At 41.3% G+C, this 22322-nt stretch overlaps 1 protein-coding gene and 1 non-coding gene across 2 annotated transcripts in view; both read left to right on the top strand.

Moving 5' to 3' along the window:
* Positions 1–18085, top strand: part of LOC119650022 (tyrosine-protein kinase Src64B) — a 240791-nt gene extending 222706 nt beyond the window's left edge. The window contains exons 5-8 of the mRNA XM_038052498.1: positions 16277–16493; positions 16562–16815; positions 16924–17231; positions 17316–18085. Of these exons, the coding sequence (XP_037908426.1) occupies positions 16277–16493; positions 16562–16815; positions 16924–17231; positions 17316–17930 (1394 nt within the window). The 3' untranslated portion in view covers positions 17931–18085. The remainder of the gene's footprint in view (positions 1–16276; positions 16494–16561; positions 16816–16923; positions 17232–17315) is intronic.
* Positions 4556–4628, top strand: Trnak-cuu. Its single transcript has one exon. It is a non-coding gene; the product is annotated as a tRNA-Lys (tRNA).
* Positions 18086–22322: the final 4237 nt, after the last annotated feature.

The following is a 22322-nucleotide window of genomic DNA, read 5'->3' as shown; positions in this document are numbered from 1 at the left end:
AAACAACCGGGAGTAATCTATGTCATTATAAATTACCCGCTCTAACATTTTCCCCACAGTGTCCATGGATGGTTCACCTAGAGGTTTACCAGGCTTAGGCAGAAGTAACAACTTCTGTCGGTTTCATGCCGCTGGAAATATCCCCTCAGATATGCACACTTCGAACAACTCAGCGAACATGTCCGGTTTGAATTTCACGGCAAGCTTAAGAGCCTTATTCGGTACTCCGTATAGGCCCGGCGCTTTATTGTCTCCTATTCTACCGCAGATCTCCAGCAGCTCGTCTCTGGTGCCTGGCGGAATTGTCGTTATATTCAGAGGTGGTTGGAATGTGTCGTTGCTGGGGGAATAATCGCTGGATGATTTTCAGCAAGAGGGTAGGACACGTGATCTGCAGAGATGAACGGCTTGTGAATGGTCCCATCACGATTCTATACGTCCGCTTCTGAGCCAAGCTCCTTAAAGCATTTCCTCTTGTTTCGCTGGATGGCAAGCTTGAGGGCAAGGCTGCCTTATAAGCGTACTCTTTTTGCACCTGATTGACTCTACCTACCGTCCTCTGAGCCGCTCTTCTGGCTCGGTGGCGCGCTGATCGAAGGCTGGCCAGTTCACCATTCCACCAGTAGTTTGGCCTCCGACTGGGGAATGAACATCTCCTAGGCATGGAGGCGTCACATGCTTTCGCGATGTATTGGGCCGTATGGACGGCTGTTTGATCAGGTAGATCTATCCACACCTCTATAAAGGTCTGGTCATCCAAAGCTTTTGCAGACCAGCCTGTAATCTTTCTCGGTTTCATGTCTCAAAGAAGATTGCCTGGTAATCGCTGTGGGTGTAACGTTCACTGATGCACTAGGACGTACCACGCACAGAACTGACAAAGGTCAGCTCCACAACCGAACCTAACCCCCTTTCTGAAAAGTGTTCACAGCACCTTGGTTAGCAAAAACTATGTCCATCTGCGCAAGAGCTTCTAATAAACTGCGCCCCCTGGCATTTGATTCTCTGCTACCCCACTCAAGGGTCCAAGCGTTGAAATCAACAACAATCACCTTTGGATTTCGTCCCTTTGCGTCGGGAATAAGATTATCAAGAATTTGCTCGAATTCAGATAGTGTCAAACTTGGTGGGGCGTAGCAGCTGTATACATCTACACCACTTATTTTCGCCCACACAAAGCTATTGGGTGCCTGACTTAAAGTACAATGTATGACCTATGAACCGCAAGCCCATATTGCCGTTTTCCCAGTCGAATCTGTGACCCATATGCTGCCGTAACCGTTTCTATATGGTTCACTTATGATGGCGATTTCCATCTCAGATCAGAGAATGTGGTCTGCTCAAGTAAATCCTGAGCGACTCTACAATGATTGAGGTTTATTTGAATAAACCTCATTTTCTCATTGCAGTGAGCGCCTTCCAAAATTCCGGACATTTACCACTTCCAGCAATATGTCGGTTATCCTTTCTTTCTTTTACTTTACACAATTGGCATTTGAGGTCAATACTGCACTCGCTAGTAATATGGCCCTTCTCCCCACCCCGCCTGCATCGATCGGATCGATCAATGCTGCTGGTGCATACCTTCACAAAGTGCATTTAAAGCACCTCTTTACTGAGGTTTGTTCTCTTAAACGGCAGACAATCCATCCAATCCGAACTTTTCCGGCCGGCAACAACTTCTGCGCTGCCTCCGCTGGTACAGTTTGAGTACTGCCATAGGCTTTTCGTAAACCCACAACAGACTCCTCGGTAAGTTCTTTCAACTTGAATTGCTTCTTCAAAGCAGTACAAATTTCTCCTCTCGATGTCACTTCATCGAGATCCGTACATTGTATGTAGATCTGATGTTTTTAGGCACGCACTTTCCCCTTTCTGGATTCTTCGAATTCAGTTCACATTTTCGCTCAGATCTTTTAGGTTGGGATCACCTTTGACCTTTCTGAGTATCTCCGCGTAGGACAGATTGCCCTTACTGGAGATAACAATCGAATCTGGACGAGTTTGCACTTTTGCTTTTCTTCCGGCTTTTTACTGGTAACTTTAGTCCATCGATCATTTCCGTTCGTCTTGGGCTTCGCAACACTAGCCGAATTTCACATTTGCTGTATGCTTTTCTCCTTCTGAACTATCAGTGTTGGTTTTCAGAATTGTCACTCCGTCTTTTTTCTCTTAAGCTCGTGCTGATTATTTAGACGATCCCCCTTTTTTATTTCATCGTGATTCGGTAGCAGTCCGGTTAGGCGTCACTTGGGTCGCATGTGACAATGTTGACGCGACAGGGTTCGGCGTATCCTTAGTATTCCTTTCCTCCATCTGTGATCTATTATAAAGGACTCTCATAGCTCTCACCAAATTGTTTATGGTTTGGTGCACGTTTTGCTTGTCCGTGATAAATTCGGACAACTCAACTGTTTTTGCCCCAAGCCGGGGGAAAGGTAATTCCTCCGGATCGGGACTCTCCTCTCTATAAGCGCCGACTGGATTACTCCTTTTATACGCTCCTTCATTTTTGGCATTTATTGAGCTTGCCTGTACCTTATCCTTTACCGTTCTTGATATTGGTGGAGATCTCATAGTTGACAAGCTTCTTTTGAATGGATCTCTTCCTTGGTCCTGAATACCTTCTGCTGTCGCGCATTTTGAACATATGCGTTGGATGTTATCACGGTTTTAGTCGTCCAACGATCTACCTTCAGTTCATCTTTGCTTGATCTTGTTACCTATTCTAAGGTAAGGTCGTACTTCGCTTGAACACCTCCTTCTTCAGATCCAAATCACTTGTAGCATTATATGCCAAGGTGGCCAAGTTGTCCACCACTGAGGCACTGCGGTCAAAGGATATCGGCAACCGGGACCCCACTTGCTCACTCGCAAAAGCCACAGGTATTGAGATTCCGAGCCCCTGCACTGTAAGTTTCCTCCTTCTCTCGTCTTCTATAGTGGTTTTATGTTCTGGCCATCCTTCCCATAGTCATTTTGGTCCACGTGCCAGAAATAAGTAAACACTAGCCCATACACAGTCAGAAAAGAAAGTGCATACATACATATTTACATATCACTTGGTATGCCCCTATCCGCGAATTGGGGCCACACCTGGTGGGAGATCTGACAACACCTCACAGGTCTGTCTATTTGTCTATCACCCCCGATTTAATCGAAAACGGTTGGACCGATTGTCATGAATGTTAGCAAGAATATGTGGCCTGTGGATCCTTTTATATACAGTAAGTGGCGTGATCTTGTGTTGAGTTTAAGGGGGCTCCCCATACATGCGAAGGAAAGGTGCAACATTTTTTTTCACAAAATGTGGCCGTATGGGATATCAAATGAAAGGGTTCAATTAGTACTTTTCGAAACTGGTCCTATATTTGAGATAGGGGAGTGATAGCTTAAGATATGACCCCCAAAAAGTGAAACAGGTCTCGTTCTCAGAACCTAGCCAACCGAAAAATCTGAATCACATTGGTGTATCTAAATGAAATCTAGGCCTAAAAATACATCCCTTTCCGATATCTGCAAATATCAATTTGTCAATATCACAAGAGAGTGAGCTCATATGAATGGGGGGTCCAGGGAAACATTTCGTTGAAAGTATTGAATTTTTGTATTCATGGGAGTTTAAAACTTCCCTCCACGTATTAGCTTCTATTGCATCTATAATTTCTTTACATGACTGCACCACCAATGACAAGGGTAGTAAGGAGCTTATAAAAGTATTGAATATAAGGACTAGTTTATAATGTTCTCAAAAAATGGTAAAATGAATGTGGCAGTTTGGATTTTTTATTAAATTTTGTTCTCCCAGCTTGCGCAAGGCGTTTCCATTGTTTGAAAATCTTTGGATATTTTTATTCAACTCACACCTAACTAAAGCCAAATAATCTATTTCAAATAAAATACTCTCTCAAGGGCATCAGCAGCTATCACTCATTAAAAATCAGCAGCTTAATGAAAATAAACAATTCGGATTCAACATGTATCTTAATCCGCTCCTATCTCACTGCTATGAATCCAATTTGATATGCACAAAAATATACATTTAAATCTCCATAAACCAGGTCTTTATTTATTTGCTTCTATTAAGTAGCCCAAGACGAATTGGAATAGTCCATGCAGGTATTCCACTTGGTTTGAAGTAAACTTCTTACGAACGAGGTATCAACTATTCACTCAACGCCACCACGCATTGTTCCGTACCGATTGCAAAGCACTTTCTGAGGTGCGTGAATAAATATATCTTATTTATTATCATTAATCCAAGCAGCATTAAAGCATTCATTCACATTAGAAATCCAGAAAGAACGATTAATGCTGCTGAATTTTAATGTGCGTCGTCAAGGAAAACCGCGGAAAACCACTTAATGTTTTTCTTATCCATCTCCCCTTCCTCAAAATTGATTAAATTCGTATCTGCCTTCATTCTCTGGTTTTGATTTGATATGTGATTAGAAGATATATAAGTTGTAATGTGCGCGGTTAGAGGTACTTATTTATAGTCTCATAGTTGATCAGCAGCTACTGTGCGCAGAGGATGAGCAAGGAGAAGGCATGTGCCCGGCTAGCTCAGTCGGTAGAGCATGAGACTCTTAATCTCAGGGTCGTGGGTTCGAGCCCCACGTTGGGCGAATAAATATTTTTTTAATCAGCCACAGGGTTATTATAAACCGAGAAAAGGGGAAGTTGATGTTGATAATAATATCGAAGGGGATGTTTTAAAACATTAGCACATTATTTTTAAGGTTTTGTCTGTCTGTCTGCCACACGAACTTTTCTCAGAAACGGCTATACCGATTGACACGAGATTGGTGAGAAGATTGGAACTGTAAACATCCAAACATGCAGTGAGTGATACCCTTCTACGTTGAACGTACATTCAAAAAGGGGGTGTAAAATCTTTTTTCACCGAATATAGTCATGTTGAGTATCAAATGAAAGGTCTCGATTAGTGCTTTTCAAAGCCAGTCTTAGTTTTGAGATTTGTTAGAAAGGCGGGGAGTGGGAGGTATGGAAATTGATGATTTCTTTAACGGACCCATTCTCAGAAACTACCTAGCCGAAAAATCTGAAAAAAATCATGAGGCTGCCTTTTTATGGAGTTCAGGCTTCAAAATACTCTCCAAATTGATATTGGCTCAAATAAAGTTAATAATAGTATATTAAATATTTTTGGGGAAATTGAATAGAAACCTCCCTTAAGTTTATCCCAGAGTTATAAAAGTTGGCAGTAGTATAAAATATAATATGAAGCATATTATCCCCAAGTTTGATCAAAATCATACTATATTATATATATATATTAACAAAGTTGACTTTACCCTGTAAATTTACTGCAACTAAATATCAATATCACAATAAAGTGAGTAGTCTGACATGCTAAATGCGTATACATAACGGGCTACGTACAAATGGGATATTTCTGCACTCAAATATACTTACAGAAGAAGCAAACAAAACCTTTCATCCCAGAAGCGCCGAGGTTCCGGTTTCCCGACTTGTTATATATTGCATTGACATACATTTAACGTATTGCAGAATTGAACCAGTCCAATCTTCGAAAGAATATGTTGACCAGACTGAGTCCCTTCAAATACTAAGGATATCGCATAATAGTGAAAGTTTGCATACTGTCAATTAGCACAATGTTTATATTATTCTACCCTCCCCGTCTTTTTCGTGTCGGCGACCACATTCTTGAATATACAATTTCCAACTAGCTATCGCGTCCTCTGATTCCAAAAGCGTAGACATTTCTCGCTGTCCGCGTCGAGTAAGTCCTTGCACTGCACAAATATTTACAAGCGGTATAAAAAGTTCGAAGAAGGTTGAGAATGAGTTGAAGACCAAAAGTACCCCGGACAACGGTCAACCATTACCGATGAAAATCACGAAGACGAAGACCGTCTAGTTCAAGCCGAAGCGGAACTAATTTTTATTTTATAATTGAGGAAGTCCTGATTCCCCCATTCAGTTGACGACACACCGGACCAAGGAAGCAAATAACGCCTACGAACCACTTTCTGTCAGGCTACTACCAAAGCAAAAATTAAAATTAATTAAAAACAAGTCGTAAACCGTTGTTGACTTTTTATGCGAAAATATTTGGCCCTCTTATAGATAGCTCGTAGTGTATATACGTTGAATATATCTAATATTCAATTCGATTTTATCTCTTAGCGTGTAATTATTTAACGCGAATGGAGCAGCTTTGACCTACCTATGACTTTGTTAATAATAGTAGAATTCCCACCAAACTTTCCAATATGATGCTTCCTATTAAAACCTATACTTCTGCAATTTAAAGGGTCTAGGATGATTGTTTTTGAGAACGGATCCTTGGAACAATTGTCATTTTTCAGATCCCCGCATGCCTTCCCATTGCAGCTAATATTTGCTTCGAACTTTATTAATCGATACCTTACAATTTATACCCCACATAACTATATTCGGTGAGAAAAAATGTTGCACCCGTCTTTTAGGTATATGTCCCCCTCCCTTGATTTCAACCTGCAGCAAAGTAATTCACCGCGTATATGGGGGTACATAGTTTCCATCTTCTGATAACATTTCGTGTCAATCGGTACAGTTGTTTCTGGGAAAAGTGCGGGTGACAGGCAGACAAGCAGTGAACCGATTTTAATAAGGTTCTGTTTTCAATAAAACCTTAATTAGGTGCTTAGTTTTAGTGTTAGTTAGTGATCCGTGGTCCAAGTAAACTGGGAAACAGTTTTGCACCAGTACACTGTTCAGAACTCCCTTATGGAATTTATACCCAAATTTTCAATGACTACACTACAACTTTTTCCCAAGAACGCGACAGCAGGATGTGCTCCAGGAACAAGAAAGTGATCCATTCAAAAGAAGCTCGTCAATTTTGACAATAAAGGATAAGAGGCAATGTCAATAAATGCCAAAGGTGAAGGAGCGCATAAAAGGAGTAACCCTGTCAGGATTTATAGGGAGCAGAGCCCCGATCCGGAGGAATTATCCTTCATCCAGCTTGGGGCAAAAATAGTTGAGCTATCCGAGTTTATCAAGGGCAACCACAACGTGCACCAAGCCATAAAGAATATGATGAGGGCTATTAGAGTCCTCTATAATAGATCGAATTACAGCCGAATTGGTTAAATATGGAGGCGACCAAGGCGACCAAACTAAGTGATTCATCAACTTGTGCTCAAAGTGTAGGACAGCGAATCAATGCCTGATGACTGGCAACGAGGCATTATCTGTCTCATACATAAAATGGGAAATATCACACAGTGCAGCAATTATAGAGTGAGGTATCACATTGCTGAGTACCATCTAAAAGATATTCTTCGTTATCTTGCTGGGCCGGATAGCCCCATATGTCCAGAACATCATTGGCCCATACCAAAGAGACTTCACTTCAGGCAAATCAGCAACAGATCAGAAAAATTGTTGGAATATGAGCATCAGTTGCACCCTCTCTTCTCCGTCTTTAAAGCCGCCTATGGTAGCATAACCAGGGTAAAACTGTACACGGCCATGAGAGAATTCGGGATCCCGACGAAATTAATAATGACTCGGCTGACCCTGAACAATGTGCGAGGCCAAAAAAAAGCAGCAGGATCACTCTCAAGACCATTCGACATCAACAACGGTCTACGACAAGGGGATGCCCTATCATGCGCACTCTTTAACCTGGCCCTCGAGAAAGTGATCCGTGATGCTGATGTAAATGCAAGAGGTATGATCCTCTTTAAGTCCACCCAACTACTGGCCTATTCTGACGATATCGACATCATGGGAAGAACCACCCGAGACGTACAAACTGCCTTCATCCAGATCGAGCAGGCGGCTATTTGCGCGAGATCTTGGACTGCACATCAATGAAGGCAAGACAAAATATATGGTGGCAACGTCAGCACCAAAAACCAACTAACCAACAACATCAAACCGCACTGGTCAAACAGGAAGAATAAGGATAGGAGAATGCAACTTTGAGACCGTTGACAATTTCTCCTATCTAGGGTCTTACAAACTGCCTTCATCCAGATCGAGCAGCCGGCGCGAGATCTTGGGCTGCACATCAATGAAGGCAAGACAAAGTGTATGGTATCAACGTCAGCATCAAAAACCAACCAACCAACAACATCAAACCACACTGCTCAAACGGCAAGAATAAAGATAGAAGACTACAACTTTCTCCTATCTAGGGTCGAAAATCACAACCGATAAAAGCTACGACGATGAAATCCGCGCACGGTTGTTGGCAGCCAACAGAGCCTTTTTCAGCTTACAAAAACTGTTCCGCTCGAAACGTCTCACCATAGGGACAAAGCTCTCACTGTACAAGACAAGACAATCTTGCCAGTCCTCATGTATTCCTCGGAAACTTGGGTTCTTAGCAAGAAAAATTGCGAACTCTTGGCCGCGTTCGAAAGAAGAATCCTTCGAAGAATTTCTGGCCCCCTACATGAAGATGGACGATTCCGTAGCCTACACAATGGCGAAATCTATGAGCGATATCATGACCGTCCGGTTGTGGATAAAATCAGGCTCAAAAGGTTACGGTTGGCGGGTCACTTAATCCGTATGGATGAGGATGATCCAGCCCGGAAAGTCTATAAGGGCAATATCTGTCGTAAAAAAAGAAGACGAGGCAGACACTGCCTGAGATGGAGCGATGGCGTAGGTCAGGACGCCAGACAGATTTCGAATTGGTGGACCTCGGCGCAAAACCGGGATGTCTGGAGTTCCTTAATAAGGCAGGCCTAGATTGGATACCGGTTGTTGCGCCGTTGATGATGATGATGATGAAAGAAGACTATCCGTTGTGCTACGATTCTCCTTAAAAATATATGGAATGGCATCAATCATGCAGAACGTTCTAGCGTCGCACATTGTTACAATTTTGAGGCCGTATTTGTCAGGTTTAGAGTCTATATACACCCTGAAAGGACAATTCCCACGAAAACCAAGAAGTTGTTCGTCAATCGTCAAATACATGTTAGGGGTGTAGTTTTTGCGGCAGTTATCAATAAAAACAGACTACAAGGCGCGAATGGGTGCAAACTTATCAGACCTGCCACGTGTATTTCTGTCATCTAATCTCAAACAAGCAACCAAAAATTTGAATCGTATTTCGCTCATAACAAGTCTATATTGAGAGAATCCTGACCAACTTTCTTCAGTGCTCAGACGACCATCTTTCCTCATTCCAGCTAAGTACAATATTCCAATAAGAGCCTTTATTTCAATTTCATCTGTTTCATGAATAAAACTTTAGGCAGAATACTTTGCAGCCCGAATAACTATTTCAATATTTGTGTACTGAACAATTATTTCAATTATGGTTTGGTAAATAAGCAAGCTTAGAAAACTGAGTTTGGATGAAACATTCAAAGTCGTCTTGGCTTTTGGTATTTTTGCAAGGTTACGAGCCTGTGTTCTGGATCATTCAGGTGGTAATAGTGACCATTTGTGGCCATTCTTAACTTTGACAATATTCGAAGCATATTCCGCTTTATCCTCATCATCAGAAGACTACCCTTCAATTTCGTCTGAAGCTTTACTATCTGTCATCACTATATCCTCTTCATCACTTGACGAATGTTCATCAGAGGGTTCATTTTTATCATCATCAAAACAACTTCTCACATAATCCGTGAATTCCGGGTCATCTACATTGATAGAACACATTTTAAACAAAAGAAATCAGGCAAACGTCAATAGTAACAGGAGTGATGCGGCTCCCCAAAGAGTATAATTCTCAGGACTGATGGTATACCATAAGAGCACAAATTTTACTCGCATGGGGTGACGCAACACCCCAGTTACCAGCGAAAGGTTAAATAAAATTTTCACTTCTATTTTTATTTTATTTAAAAAAAACAAATTTGTTGTGTCTCGCCCCTGAGACGACGTGTACAATCAAATAAGTCAGTCATTGCTCCGCTTGCAAATCTTGTCTCATCAGAAACGAGGTTACTGGAAATCAACCACAAACTTTGGTGGTGAAGTATCCTTACGGAAAGCCCAAAGCAAAATTGGTGATTTAATTCAAGACAGAATTTATTGCGTAACTAGTCATATACCATAAAATTTTGAAGACAACCTCTAAATGAAAGTTTTTCACTTCCTGAATCCTCTTACATGCTTCATATATTGCATCACAATCCCTTGTTAACACTTCAATAGCATCAATTGTAAACTGCTTACTTGCTTGGATTAAGATGAAGTTTCTTTCCTCCTTGTTCCCTTCCCTTTTACTAAGACTCGAAATAATTTCTCGTCAGCTCCCAATGAAAGGATTTTACTTCACCTTAGCATACCTCCATAGACTCAGATCAATCCCATGTATACCAACCTAAACTGTTAAGTCCATAAAGACTCATTCAACCATCTTGCAAAGTGTGGGAAAGTTTTGCCAGTCTGCCTCAGAAATAAAAACAAAAAGTAATTGGAACTTACTTTAACCAATCCAGTAATACCATTGCGTCCTGTCTAACTTTTATTGCATTTCAAAGTTCATTGAATCGTGAAAAAATGCGAATCGAATAAGGTTTGCAGAGAGAAGAAAAAAAGAGCAATTGAGAAAATAGGCCCCTGGCGATTTACGGAATAAAAGAGCAGAGAAATATATTTTTTCTATTTATTTCAGGGATTTTCTAATCGTCTTGGATAAATTTTTCTATTATTTTTTGGGAAATGTAATAGGTGCGAAGGGAATATCAGCGAAACTGATGTTGATGGTTGGTGATATTATATCTTTTGTGAAACGAAGCGCCAATCTTTTTTTATCTCTGCTGTCTTTTTTTATCTCTGCTGTCTTTTTTTTTACTGACTGTCAAAAAATTGTTTTTCACCTTTCCAGGGCGGTCACAATTGCGTGCATTTGTCACCCAAGTTGCTCGCTCCGCCCCAAGATATGTAAATATCTTTTGAAACAAAATGAGGCAAACTTCACAAATGGGTTCATTTCCTAATGCTGTCACCTGCATCTGTCCGAACGGCTTTTGTTTCTTGTCATGTTTGTCATTAAGTAACATATTCCAAGGTCCAAGAATGAAGGCGGATGAGTGGCTTCAAGTGTAGGAAACTCATCCAGAAGGCGACCCAATACAACGGTGCAAAGGCAGAAAATGATTCAACTAATTAGTTCTGCCAAAAAATGATGTCTCGACATCTTTGTGGAGTCCGAACGTCTTTCGTAAACATTGATGTGCCAAAAAGGGGAACCTAGCACACCACTTGAGTAGAGACTTCAACAGCTTTCTGGACAAAAATGGTATTACTCATCCTCACTACGTCTTATAGCCCCCAAAAGGGGGTAGATTGGCCGCAATGATTCTACCACGAATTTGCGTTTTTACATACTTTGTGAGTTCCAAAAAAACTAAAAAGTCATTATATGACTTGAAATAGACTGGCAGGAACTGATATCAGAAATTAACCGAAAGGTGTGGGATGAAACCGAATGCGAACTGTCCCTGAGTAGAAAATCCTGCGCGGGCTACTCGGAAAATGTTCAATGCCCTGAAGGTAGCGAATGCAAAGAACTATGGCCTTAAGCACGACAGAAGTGGAATATATGGCCATGTCAGGTCATACTCGAGAAGTCGAATATCTTCAAAAGTTTTTAAACGGGTTATGCTTCAAGTGCCTGACGAAGAGTTCCAACCACTGTCATGTTTATGATTCTCTAAAGAGGATAGATCTACAGTACAATGGGCCTACTAAAAGCCTGAAAGCTAGAACCACAGTTTCCCATTTTTTTTAAGAAAGATATTGTCGCTTTAAGTCTCTATGGCTTTATGTGCATAACGCACCTACGCACCATCGCTGCTGGTTCCTGATAATGTGCTACAACCCCTCCTCCCCACGCTTTCCCCAGAAGGTTGCAGTAGCACTTGTTGACTATGTAGGAATATTGGGCCCCATTGGTAGAACCCGCAACGGAATTGTTATTCTTTTTAAGGTTTTGTGTGAAACAAAACCTTATTAGAATGGTGACGGTGTCTGTCTGTCCGTCTGTCCGTCTGTCTGTCTGTCTGTCTGTCTGTCTGTCTGTCGGTCACACCCGATTTATTCGGAAACGGCTAGACCGATTGTCACGAAAATTGGTGAGAGTATGTAATCTGGTGATCCCTTTGCATGCAGTAAGTGGCGCCATCTTGCGTTAAGTTTAAGGGGGGGTCTCCGTACATGTGAATGGAGGGTGCAAATTTTTTTTTCACAGAATGTAGCCAAGTAGGGTATCAAATGAAAGGTCTCAATTAGTACTTTTCGAATCTGGTTCAATATTTGATATTAGATGAAACATAGGGGAGTCAGGGTTGAAAATATAACCCACAAAAAGTGTAACAGGTCTCGTTCTCAGAACCTATCCAACCGAAAAATCTGGAAAAAATCACAGTGGTGCATCTCTACGAAATCTAGGCCTCAAAATATATCCGGTTCCGATATCTGCACAAATAAAGTTAATAATAGTATATTTCCACATTTTAGAAATTTACCCGGTACCCCCCCTTATGTTCATCTCAGAAATACAAAATTTGGCATGAGTGTAACGAAGAATATAATGCACAGTTTGGTCAAGTTTGAAGAAAATCCAACTATTATTAACAAAGTTATTGGGGGTGAAACTTTACAATTTTTTGTGAATTTCGTGCACTCTACAACCCGCATGACGTCATCATCACATATCAATTCGTCAATACCACAACGAAATGAATTTTTATGAATTGGGTCGCAGACAATTATTTTGTTTTAGTTTTTTAGTTATTTGTCAACCAGACATGTGTATATGTAGGTATATAATATATGCGTGCTAATGAACTTTGCGGCTAGTGCCTAATTCAGATAGATATAAGACGTAAATCGGAAATATGGGTACGATAAATTTAGATATGTGCATATATGTGTACAGCAGGTAATAGGCAGTTTGTTTGTTTAGGGTGAGCATGATATCTATGGCTCTAATATGTACGTATGTCTCGTAGTTTGGAAAAATATGAAGGATTATGTTGGATTTGTAGCTATATACGGACAGAGAAATGTGCGTCTCTTACGTAACACAAAACCTTTATACCCGAAGCGCGAGCTTCCGGTATTCCGACTTGTTTAATATGTGACCTATCTACTGCCACACTTTCTATGCGACCAACACGTCTACGGGTATTGGGTCTGTATGCCTTTGAAGCTCCTCATTTAATGTTCTATCAAGCCAGAAAACCACGTTAGCACGACGTCGACATGAGTTTATGAAAGTTAGGAGCTTTCGACTGACAATCGAGGCTACTTTCTATGTACTGTTCCCATATAGCACCACAGAGAGAAGTTGGCGCAGAACAATCTGAATTTGAAGATAGTGCTGAGATAATTGCATTTCCAGATTTGGACAGCACAACGAAAGCGGATTTAGCTTTACTAATATGTCCAACAACATCTAAGTTTGGTGCCATCGTCGGCAGAAACTGAATAATTGCAACTGGTTGACGTCCTCGACATTCTGTCAATTTATGCATAACCAAAAGTTTTTTCTGATTTCTGATGTCTTATTGTTTTTCTACTACACAAAGGAATTTGATGCTCCATCACAGTGTACAGTGACATCTATAATCGATTGTTTATTTTTCTTTTAACTCATTGAAAAATAATGGAAAAATCTTCAATTCGAGCCCTTTTACGCCATTACTGGAAGCACGGCTTTAGTGTAGCGGCATCAACAGAAAAGTTATGCAAAGTTGAAGGTAAGAACGTGGTCTCGAATCGTACTGCATGAAACTGATTCAAAAAGTTCAGCGACTGCGACACTGGCCTGGTCAGAGTTCGAGCGCGCCATTGCTCACAACAGTCAATAGAGCTTTCAATCCCTTCCATTCATCGCTCCGCTTTCATGATTGCGCAGTGAGCCAAATTTTATGACGTCCCTGCCGGACATGGCCGACAACCTGTGTAACATTCGAGAAAGTATTTTTTATTTCGGTATTATTTAGCGACCTAATCTCATTGGTATCCTCAGACGGATTACTAAATGTATCCTTCCGTCCAATCGTCCAGATAGTTCTCGCATCGTCGTGCACGTCGGGGTCGCCAACCCTGTGAAAAGTGACGAATGCAACACGCAATCGAAAGTAAGCGCCCATCAGCGCCTCTCTGGTTACGCACTATATCTACTGCTGATCGCAAAGTAAGCAATCTGATTACTGGTACGGTGTCGGTCAGTTGAAATCCAATTGAGTTCATGGCAAACTCTGGCAACTCGAACAATGCGCTATCAATGATGACGCGGTGGAAGCAAATCCACCAACCTCTCACCATTGTCGTTATGGTCGCCAAGACCGAGCTTCCCCATGGCATGTCCGAGCAAGGTGTTTTCAGTGCCCACCTTGGTATTCAGATCACCCATTACGACACAGGAAGGAAGTTTCTCCTTAACTGCGTAAATGCTCATAGAAAACATCCTTCTCCACTACATCGCAAGTCTCTGTTGGTGCATAGCACTATACAATTGTGATGCTCTTTAACCTGGACCGGAATTTTGCAATCAGAAACCGGATGCCATGTCTAGAGAGCGCGCCTTACAGTGGCCGTCAGAAACAACTCAACGCCGGATTCGCGTCTGCTACCACTTGGCTTTCCAGAGCACAAAAGCACATGCTCGAATTGAAGAAAGCGAGCATTTTGGGGACCCTCGTTGTCGAAGACCCAACTCACAGAGCACGCTGCACTAATTTTGAGGAGTAAATTATACCTCTCTCCTTGGGCATACTTTTCTAATCTAATCTTTTCAGGTGAATAGTCAGCTTTTTTCAAAAAATCTGCTAACGGTTTCGTGACCAAGCCAGAGGCATCTCATAAGGTGTTGATTCACCTCTGCCCTGAGCAGCGGAGCAGAGTGAACGAAAATTCGAAAAATCGTTACGAGAATGAATTATATCGTTCGAAACACCGTCGGTTAAAATTGTGAGCACGAGCCTAGATAGCAACTTTTTTGTTTGAGTAAAAAGTGTCCCTCAGCCCCCACTCCACCCATACTAATTTTCAGGAGCGACTTGCTTCTTTTTCCTAGTTCACGGACGAATTTTTCTGGGTGAATACCGAACTTTTTCAAAAATTTGCTTACAATTTCATCATTAAGGCGGCGTCAACTCATCAGACCTTATCTCACCTCTGCTTTGCGGAGCAGCGTAACCGAAAGTTCAAGTCCTGGCAAAAAAATATCGAAAAATTATATTTTCTGATGAAAAAGTGTTTACCATGGAGGAAAAATTCAAACGGCAAAATAATCGAGTATATGCTCACATTTGTTATAAAGCCAAAGAAAATGCTCCGCGAGCCTAATGGCGTTACCATCCGACTTCTGTCATGGTATGGTGGGGCGCCATATATCGCAGAGTAACTGATATTCATTTCTGCGAGGCCGGCGTCAAAACCAATGCGAGCGTGTACGAAAAGGTGTTAGAGGATGTAGTCGAGCCACTGAGTGAATCTCTATTCGCTGGAAAGCCGTGGTGCTTCCAGCAGGACTCGGCCCCCGCTCACAAAGCAAAGACAATTCAGCAGTGGTTACCGGCGCATGTTCCTGACTTCATAACCGCGGGGTGAATCCAGATTTGAATCCTCTGGACTACAGCCTTAGGCTAAGATACAGGAGGCTGCCTGCGATCGAACTTATACCGATTTGGAGAGTTTGAAGGCCAGCATCATGTGTGCAGCTTGAGAAATGTCGCTTCATACCGCGCGTGAAGCGATCGATGCATGGCCTCACAGACTTCGGGTCTGTGTAGCTGTTAGCAGCGGCCATTTTGAATATTAGCATGGCATTCATCCACCTGCTTCATTTGACTGTATTACCGAGATTTATCCACTTTTCACTGTTCTGTCAGGTTATGTATGAGTCACTTCTGCACATTTATTGATACAAGTTTCCGCGGAAAGACTGCGTCCATGGGTTTGCCTCAACAGCAATGGGTAAATTTAGACTATCCCATAGTTTGGCGACTTGACCATGGCTGGCCTTCCGAGTCCACCTTTCGGACGCTTGAACCAAAATTGCGGTACTGGACTGGAAACTAAATTCTTATTGATCCAAAAGGATTCGAATTTAGTTTTTGGCTGCTCCCTTTTAGGAGCAAATTCTAAAATACATTTTTAAATTATTAAATAATTTATTGTTGTTATGAGACCCTGCCTCTGATGCTTTCGCTTACAAATCAAGTTTACTAACATCCAGGCCACACAAAAAGGCAGAATTCTCTTCATTGGCCTCCTAAAAATTTCTCAATATGTTTCCTTTCTCTTACAGGTGCTCAAGGGGGCGTACAAAAACGTCGAGTGGTAGTTGCCCTCTACGATTACAAATCGCGCGATGAATCTGACCTCAGTTTCATGAAAGGTGATCGTATGGAAGTAGTAGATGACACGGAATCAGATTGGTGGCGAGTAATTAATCTCACTACCCGGCAAGAAGGATTGATCCCATTGAACTTTGTAGCTGAGGAACGTAGTGTTAACAGTGAAGAGTAAGTTTTCATAAAATTGAGAAATTAGTTCAAAATGTAAAGCTTAACTGTTTCGTATAATTTTCTAGCTGGTTTTTCGAAAACGTTCTCCGAAAGGAAGCCGACAAACTTCTGCTTGCCGAAGAGAATCCACGTGGGACATTTTTAGTTAGACCGTCCGAACATAACCCAAATGGCTACTCATTATCCGTTAAAGACTGGGAAGATGGACGAGGCTATCACGTTAAACACTACCGCATCAAACCATTGGATAATGGTGGTTACTACATAGCGACGAATCAAACGTTCCCGTCATTACAGGCGCTTGTAATGGCATATAGTAGTGAGTATATGGTCTTGTTTTAATTTTCTTGAATCCTTTAACCAAGTGCTATTCCGGACACTGTATAAGTTGATGGTAACAACTAACCTACTCTTTCACTATTTCCAGAAAATGCCCTTGGTTTATGCCATATACTATCACGGCCGTGTCCAAAACCTCAGCCACAAATGTGGGATTTAGGACCTGAATTGCGTGATAAATACGAAATTCCTCGTTCCGAAATTCAGTTAATACGAAAATTAGGTCGTGGCAATTTCGGCGAAGTGTACTATGGCAAATGGCGAAATAACATTGATGTTGCGGTTAAAACTCTACGAGAAGGTACAATGTCAACTCAAGCGTTCCTTCAGGAGGCAGCCATAATGAAAAAATTCCGCCACAACAGATTAGTTGCGTTGTATGCGGTCTGCTCTCAGGTATGTGTTAGGATTTATTGACTCCCAGAAATTGTTGATTGATTGATTGATTTACTAAGAAAAATATTTAAATTTTCATTGCAGGAAGAACCAATCTACATTGTCCAAGAATACATGTCAAAAGGTAGCTTATTAGACTTCCTTCGAGAGGGAGACGGCCGCTTCCTTCACTTCGAGGATCTCACTTACATTGCCACCCAAGTTGCATCAGGTATGGAATATTTAGAATCGAAACAATTGATCCATCGCGATTTGGCTGCGCGTAACGTTCTCATTGGCGAGAACAATGTTGCGAAAATTTGTGATTTCGGTTTAGCTCGTGTTATAGCCGACGATGAATACTGTCCCAAGCAAGGATCTCGATTCCCTGTTAAGTGGACAGCACCCGAAGCAATAATTTATGGGAAATTCTCAATAAAATCTGATGTTTGGTCATTTGGTATATTCATAATGGAACTACTTACATATGGACAAGTACCTTATCCAGGTATGCATAGTCGCGAGGTGATTGAACAAGTGGAGAGAGGCTACAGAATGCCAAAACCTACAAATCATTATTTCCCTGATAATATCTATCAATTGGTATTACAATGCTGGGATGCAGTGCCTGAGAAGAGGCCAACATTTGAGTTTTTGAATCATTATTTTGAATCATTTTCAGTCACGTCAGAAGTACCGTATCGAGAAGTTCAGGATTAAAGAGTGAATATTCTCGGTGAATATAATTAAGCGAAAGATGATTTGTTTGTAATGGATTGAATATGTTTAAGAATTATAAGAGAAAGGAGTATTTTTACTATAGAAATTTAGAGTCTAGGTAATAAAACGTTTGATTTTTGCCCTTTTTAATTAGATGGAATGACTTTGTTGTGAATTTTACTTTCCCACAAGCCATGAAATTCAGAATTATGTTTTCATCCTAGTGGTACATACTCTATGCGACGATAGAAATAAAGATGAAATGCAACCATCTGGAAGTGCTGGGAAAATTAGGCTCATCACGAAATCTAGGGATCTCGGTTTGTCTGGCCACATTATCTCTTGCCGATTTTCATCATGAGACAGTTTCTTTCTAAATTCAACATTCGTGTCATATTTTACACGTTTTAATTATAGGACTGACATTGAGAAGGGGATAGGGACTCATTTATTCAAATGAGTTGCTTCCATAACTTCACCTGTACCTTCGTATTCATCGCAAATATAATGTACTTTGATGAGGGTATTTTATAAAGTGCATTGTTTCGTGAAATAATGAATGAAAACCATTTTCCTTCGTCACATTTTTACAGAAAATATCACCTTGAGTAAAGAAGTAATTTCAAAAACGTACAGCACTCTTCGGTGACATTCTAAATTTTTCCTTTTGTCTTTCCCATCTCATTTTATCATTCCCTTTTATTGAGTGGTGACGATCTATGGTTCTTCTTCTCATTGATTTTTAGGGCACCGGGAAAGAACACATTCTATTTGAAAAATTAAGTCAGGTTTCTTTCAGTAAATATTTGTAGGTTCTGCGGAAAACTTTCATACGACATGCAAGGATGATCATTGATCACCATCCGACGTATCAAGCCATCGTTCTTTCGGCCTGCCTTTTGTTCGTTTACTATCGACTTCGATATTCAGACCATTCTTGGCAAGTGAATTCTCGTTAGCACGAATTGTGTGACCATACCATCGAATACGCCTCTCTCGCAATTTTTCCACGATCAGTACAAACACATAACGATCGCGGATATCCTCATTTCGGATGTGATCTAAACGTGTGATGCCACTAGTCCAACGTAGCATCTTCGTCTCCATTACCACAAGACGCCGTTCATTGTCTTTTATGGTCGGCCAATACTCAGAACCATAGAGAGCGACAGGACGGACGACATTGCGGTAAATTTTAGGTTTGAGACATCCGTTGAGACGTCGATCACAAAGAACACCAGTTGTGGAACGCCACTTCATCCAGATTGCGTTAATGCGTGAAGCAATTTCATAACGCAGTTCTCCATTGGCTGATAGCGTTGACCCGAGGTATTTAAATCGCTCAGTTCTGGGCAGGGGGGATCATGGGGATCGGTCGTCAAAAATTCTGTTTTGTTTAGATTCAATCTGAGACCTAATTGAATTGGCAGAAATATTTGTCGCAAATATGTATCCTTTATGTATGTATACAATTGCTTCTATGCGACTCGTGTAAGGTGTCCATTGATGACAACAAAAATTGCTGCTTAGTAGCGTCAATTTTTTGTTTGGAAATCACTTTGTATCCTCTATTCACCAGCTGTACTGATTTTTCGTCAGTGAGCGAAACAGCACCTTTTATTGTCCATCGTGAAATGCAACACTTGATACGAAATCTTAATAAGCCCTACATCAATTGCTGAGTTCAAAGCAAACTCAACAATACTGTTTGTCGTCACATCATGATATTTGTGCCATTCAACGCTTTCTGTCCTTCACTGATATTACCAACATCATTTTGCTCACGTAACATTTTAAGAAACTGAGAAGATGATTCTCAAAAGTGTACCAGGAATTCTTCATCGGAGTGTGTCGACATGACCGAATCATCGAAGATGCTTCTCTCGTTACTTTTCAACGACGGTCGTGAATTTCAGATGTGATCACAGCGAGTTATACCTCTAATTCTTCACAACGTCTTCGACGCTATTGTCACTCGGAACTATAGAAGGAGTCAATTGCCTAGGATGCCAGTTGTGAATTTTATGATGCAACTAGCCATTAGATGGGAATGTCAATCTGAAGTATTTAAAGCGCTCGGTTTTAAACAGGTCGCTGACACTGACAGCGGTAATTCCAGTTTCATAAGAGTTGATTATCAGAAATTCTGTGCTGGTCTGATTTAGTTGTAAATCGTGTCATATGAGGCCGTCATACTACTTTTGGGAAAATTGCTTTAGATGAGCTTTGTTGTAAGACGCTACAAAGTGTGCTGGCATTGTCCACCACAAAAACGAAGAGGAGTGGCGAGAAGCGAACTTTCAAAGTGAAGAGAGATCTTTATGCCTATATTTCGAACTATTTCCTTTGGTTCACAAAAGGGGTCATTGGCGTTAGATCAACCCAAATTATCGGACAATAGCTCTCTCTCTATGAAATAATGTTGCCAAAGTGTCATGGAGTTGTTTCCCGATTTCTAAAAAATGCCGATAGACTGTTATTTGTTTTATCACGGCTGGAATGCTCAGATTTGTTAGCGAAAAAAATCCCGGACAATGCAACTGGCGCTCCAAATACCACATACCTAATAAGTTTGAATGCTAGCAAAGGGTTTATGTTAACTTACAAAAGCTGAGTTTAGAGAGTTTTAGTAAAGTTCTGTCAATAAAAAATGCAAACCATTTCCTGTATTAAGTATTTTTATTTTTTGCAATTATGCATATTTCAGCGAAGCCTTCATCAATGCTTGGGTTTGAATCACATACCCATCCCCCTTGGTTCTACGCAAAGATAAGGGAATCATACACCAATCCTGCTTTACTATTTATCATCGTATCAACCAACCCACTACACCTCAACAATGTTATCGACACCATTTTAGCAGCCTTACAAGTTAGAAATTTGAATGAAACTTTCGATCGATTGTAAACTATCAAATCAAAATTCTACGACGGCATGATAAATTCAGAAAAATGGTCCCAACCTACTATTTTGTGGATTTCGTTTCTCGAGCCCGGTATAAATCCCGCTCCACACCATGATCCAGCGTGTTTGTTTCCCGTCTATGGAAGGGGTACGCTTTCTTTCAAGATCATCAGCTCAACGCTTGAGATGATCTTTGGGATCACACATGCTTGTTAACCAGTGCTAATCGATTTTATTGGTTGTTTGGCTTTTGACGCTTACGTTGCCACCATGTACTTCGTCTTGCCTTCATTAATGTGCAACCCAAGATCTCACGCCGCCTATTCCATCTGCATGAAGGTAGACTGGACATCTCGGGTTGTTCTTCTCATAATGCCAATATCGTCAGCGTAGGCTAGTTGTTGGACTTAAAGAAGATGGTGCCTCTTGCATCATAATTTGCATCGCGGATCACTTTTTCCAGGGCCAGGTTAAAGAAGACTCATGATAGGGCATCCCCTTGCCTTAGGCCGTTGTCGATGCTGAATGATCTCGAGAATGATCGTGATGCTTTTACCTGGCCTCGCACATTGCCAGCCTAGTCAGTTTTATCAATTTCGTTGGGATATGGTATTCTCTCATGGTCGTGTGCAGTACAGCTATCATAGGCGGCCTTGAATTCGATGAAAATATGGTGCAACTGATGGCCATATTCCAACAGTTTTTCTATCGCTTATTGCAGAGAGAAAACATCTGTTGTTGATTTGCCTGGAGTGTAGCCTCTTTGATATGAGCCGATAATGTTCTGGGTGTATGTGGCTATCCTGCCTAGCAAGATAACGGACACTATCTTATAGATGATACTCAACAACGTGTACTGCGTGATAGGCGCTCTTTGGCAGTCGTTACTCATTGATTAACTGTCCCACATCTTGAGCATCAGTTGATGAACCGCTTGGCGTAGTTGGTCGCCCATATATTTAACCAATTCGGCTGTAATTCAATTGGCCCCTGGTGACTTGATTTTTAACCTGGCACGGACTTTTTCTTCCGTGCTTGGAAGTGACAGCACTTGTTCGTTTTCTTCAGTTGGCGGGACCTCCAATTCGCCGATATTTTGATTGTTGAGCAGTGCATCAAAATACTTAACCCATCGTTCCAATATGCTCATTCTGTCGGAAAATCAAATTTCCCTCTTTGTCTCGGCAGAATGAACATCGTGTATAAGGCTTCATACGTGCGTGCCTTGTGCGGTTTGTATTTCTCGACTTCACAGGCCTATTGGTTCTACCAGGCTTCCATTTCCTGTCTGTGAAGTCGCTTTTCCACTGGAAGGAGTTCGTGATAGGCTTTTGCCCGTGCCCACGTTATTTGAGAGTGCAGCTTTGCCCGGTATTCAGCATTCTTCCATTCCGTTGCTAGCTTACATTCATCGTTGAACTAGCCGTTCCGACTTTTCTTACAGCAATATTAACGCACTTCATATGGTCATCTCCAGGACATCTGTTA

This window comes from Hermetia illucens, chromosome 2, assembly GCF_905115235.1.
Source record: "Hermetia illucens chromosome 2, iHerIll2.2.curated.20191125, whole genome shotgun sequence".
Lineage (NCBI taxonomy): Eukaryota > Metazoa > Arthropoda > Insecta > Diptera > Stratiomyidae > Hermetia > Hermetia illucens.
This window is presented reverse-complemented; position numbering and strand designations above follow the sequence as displayed.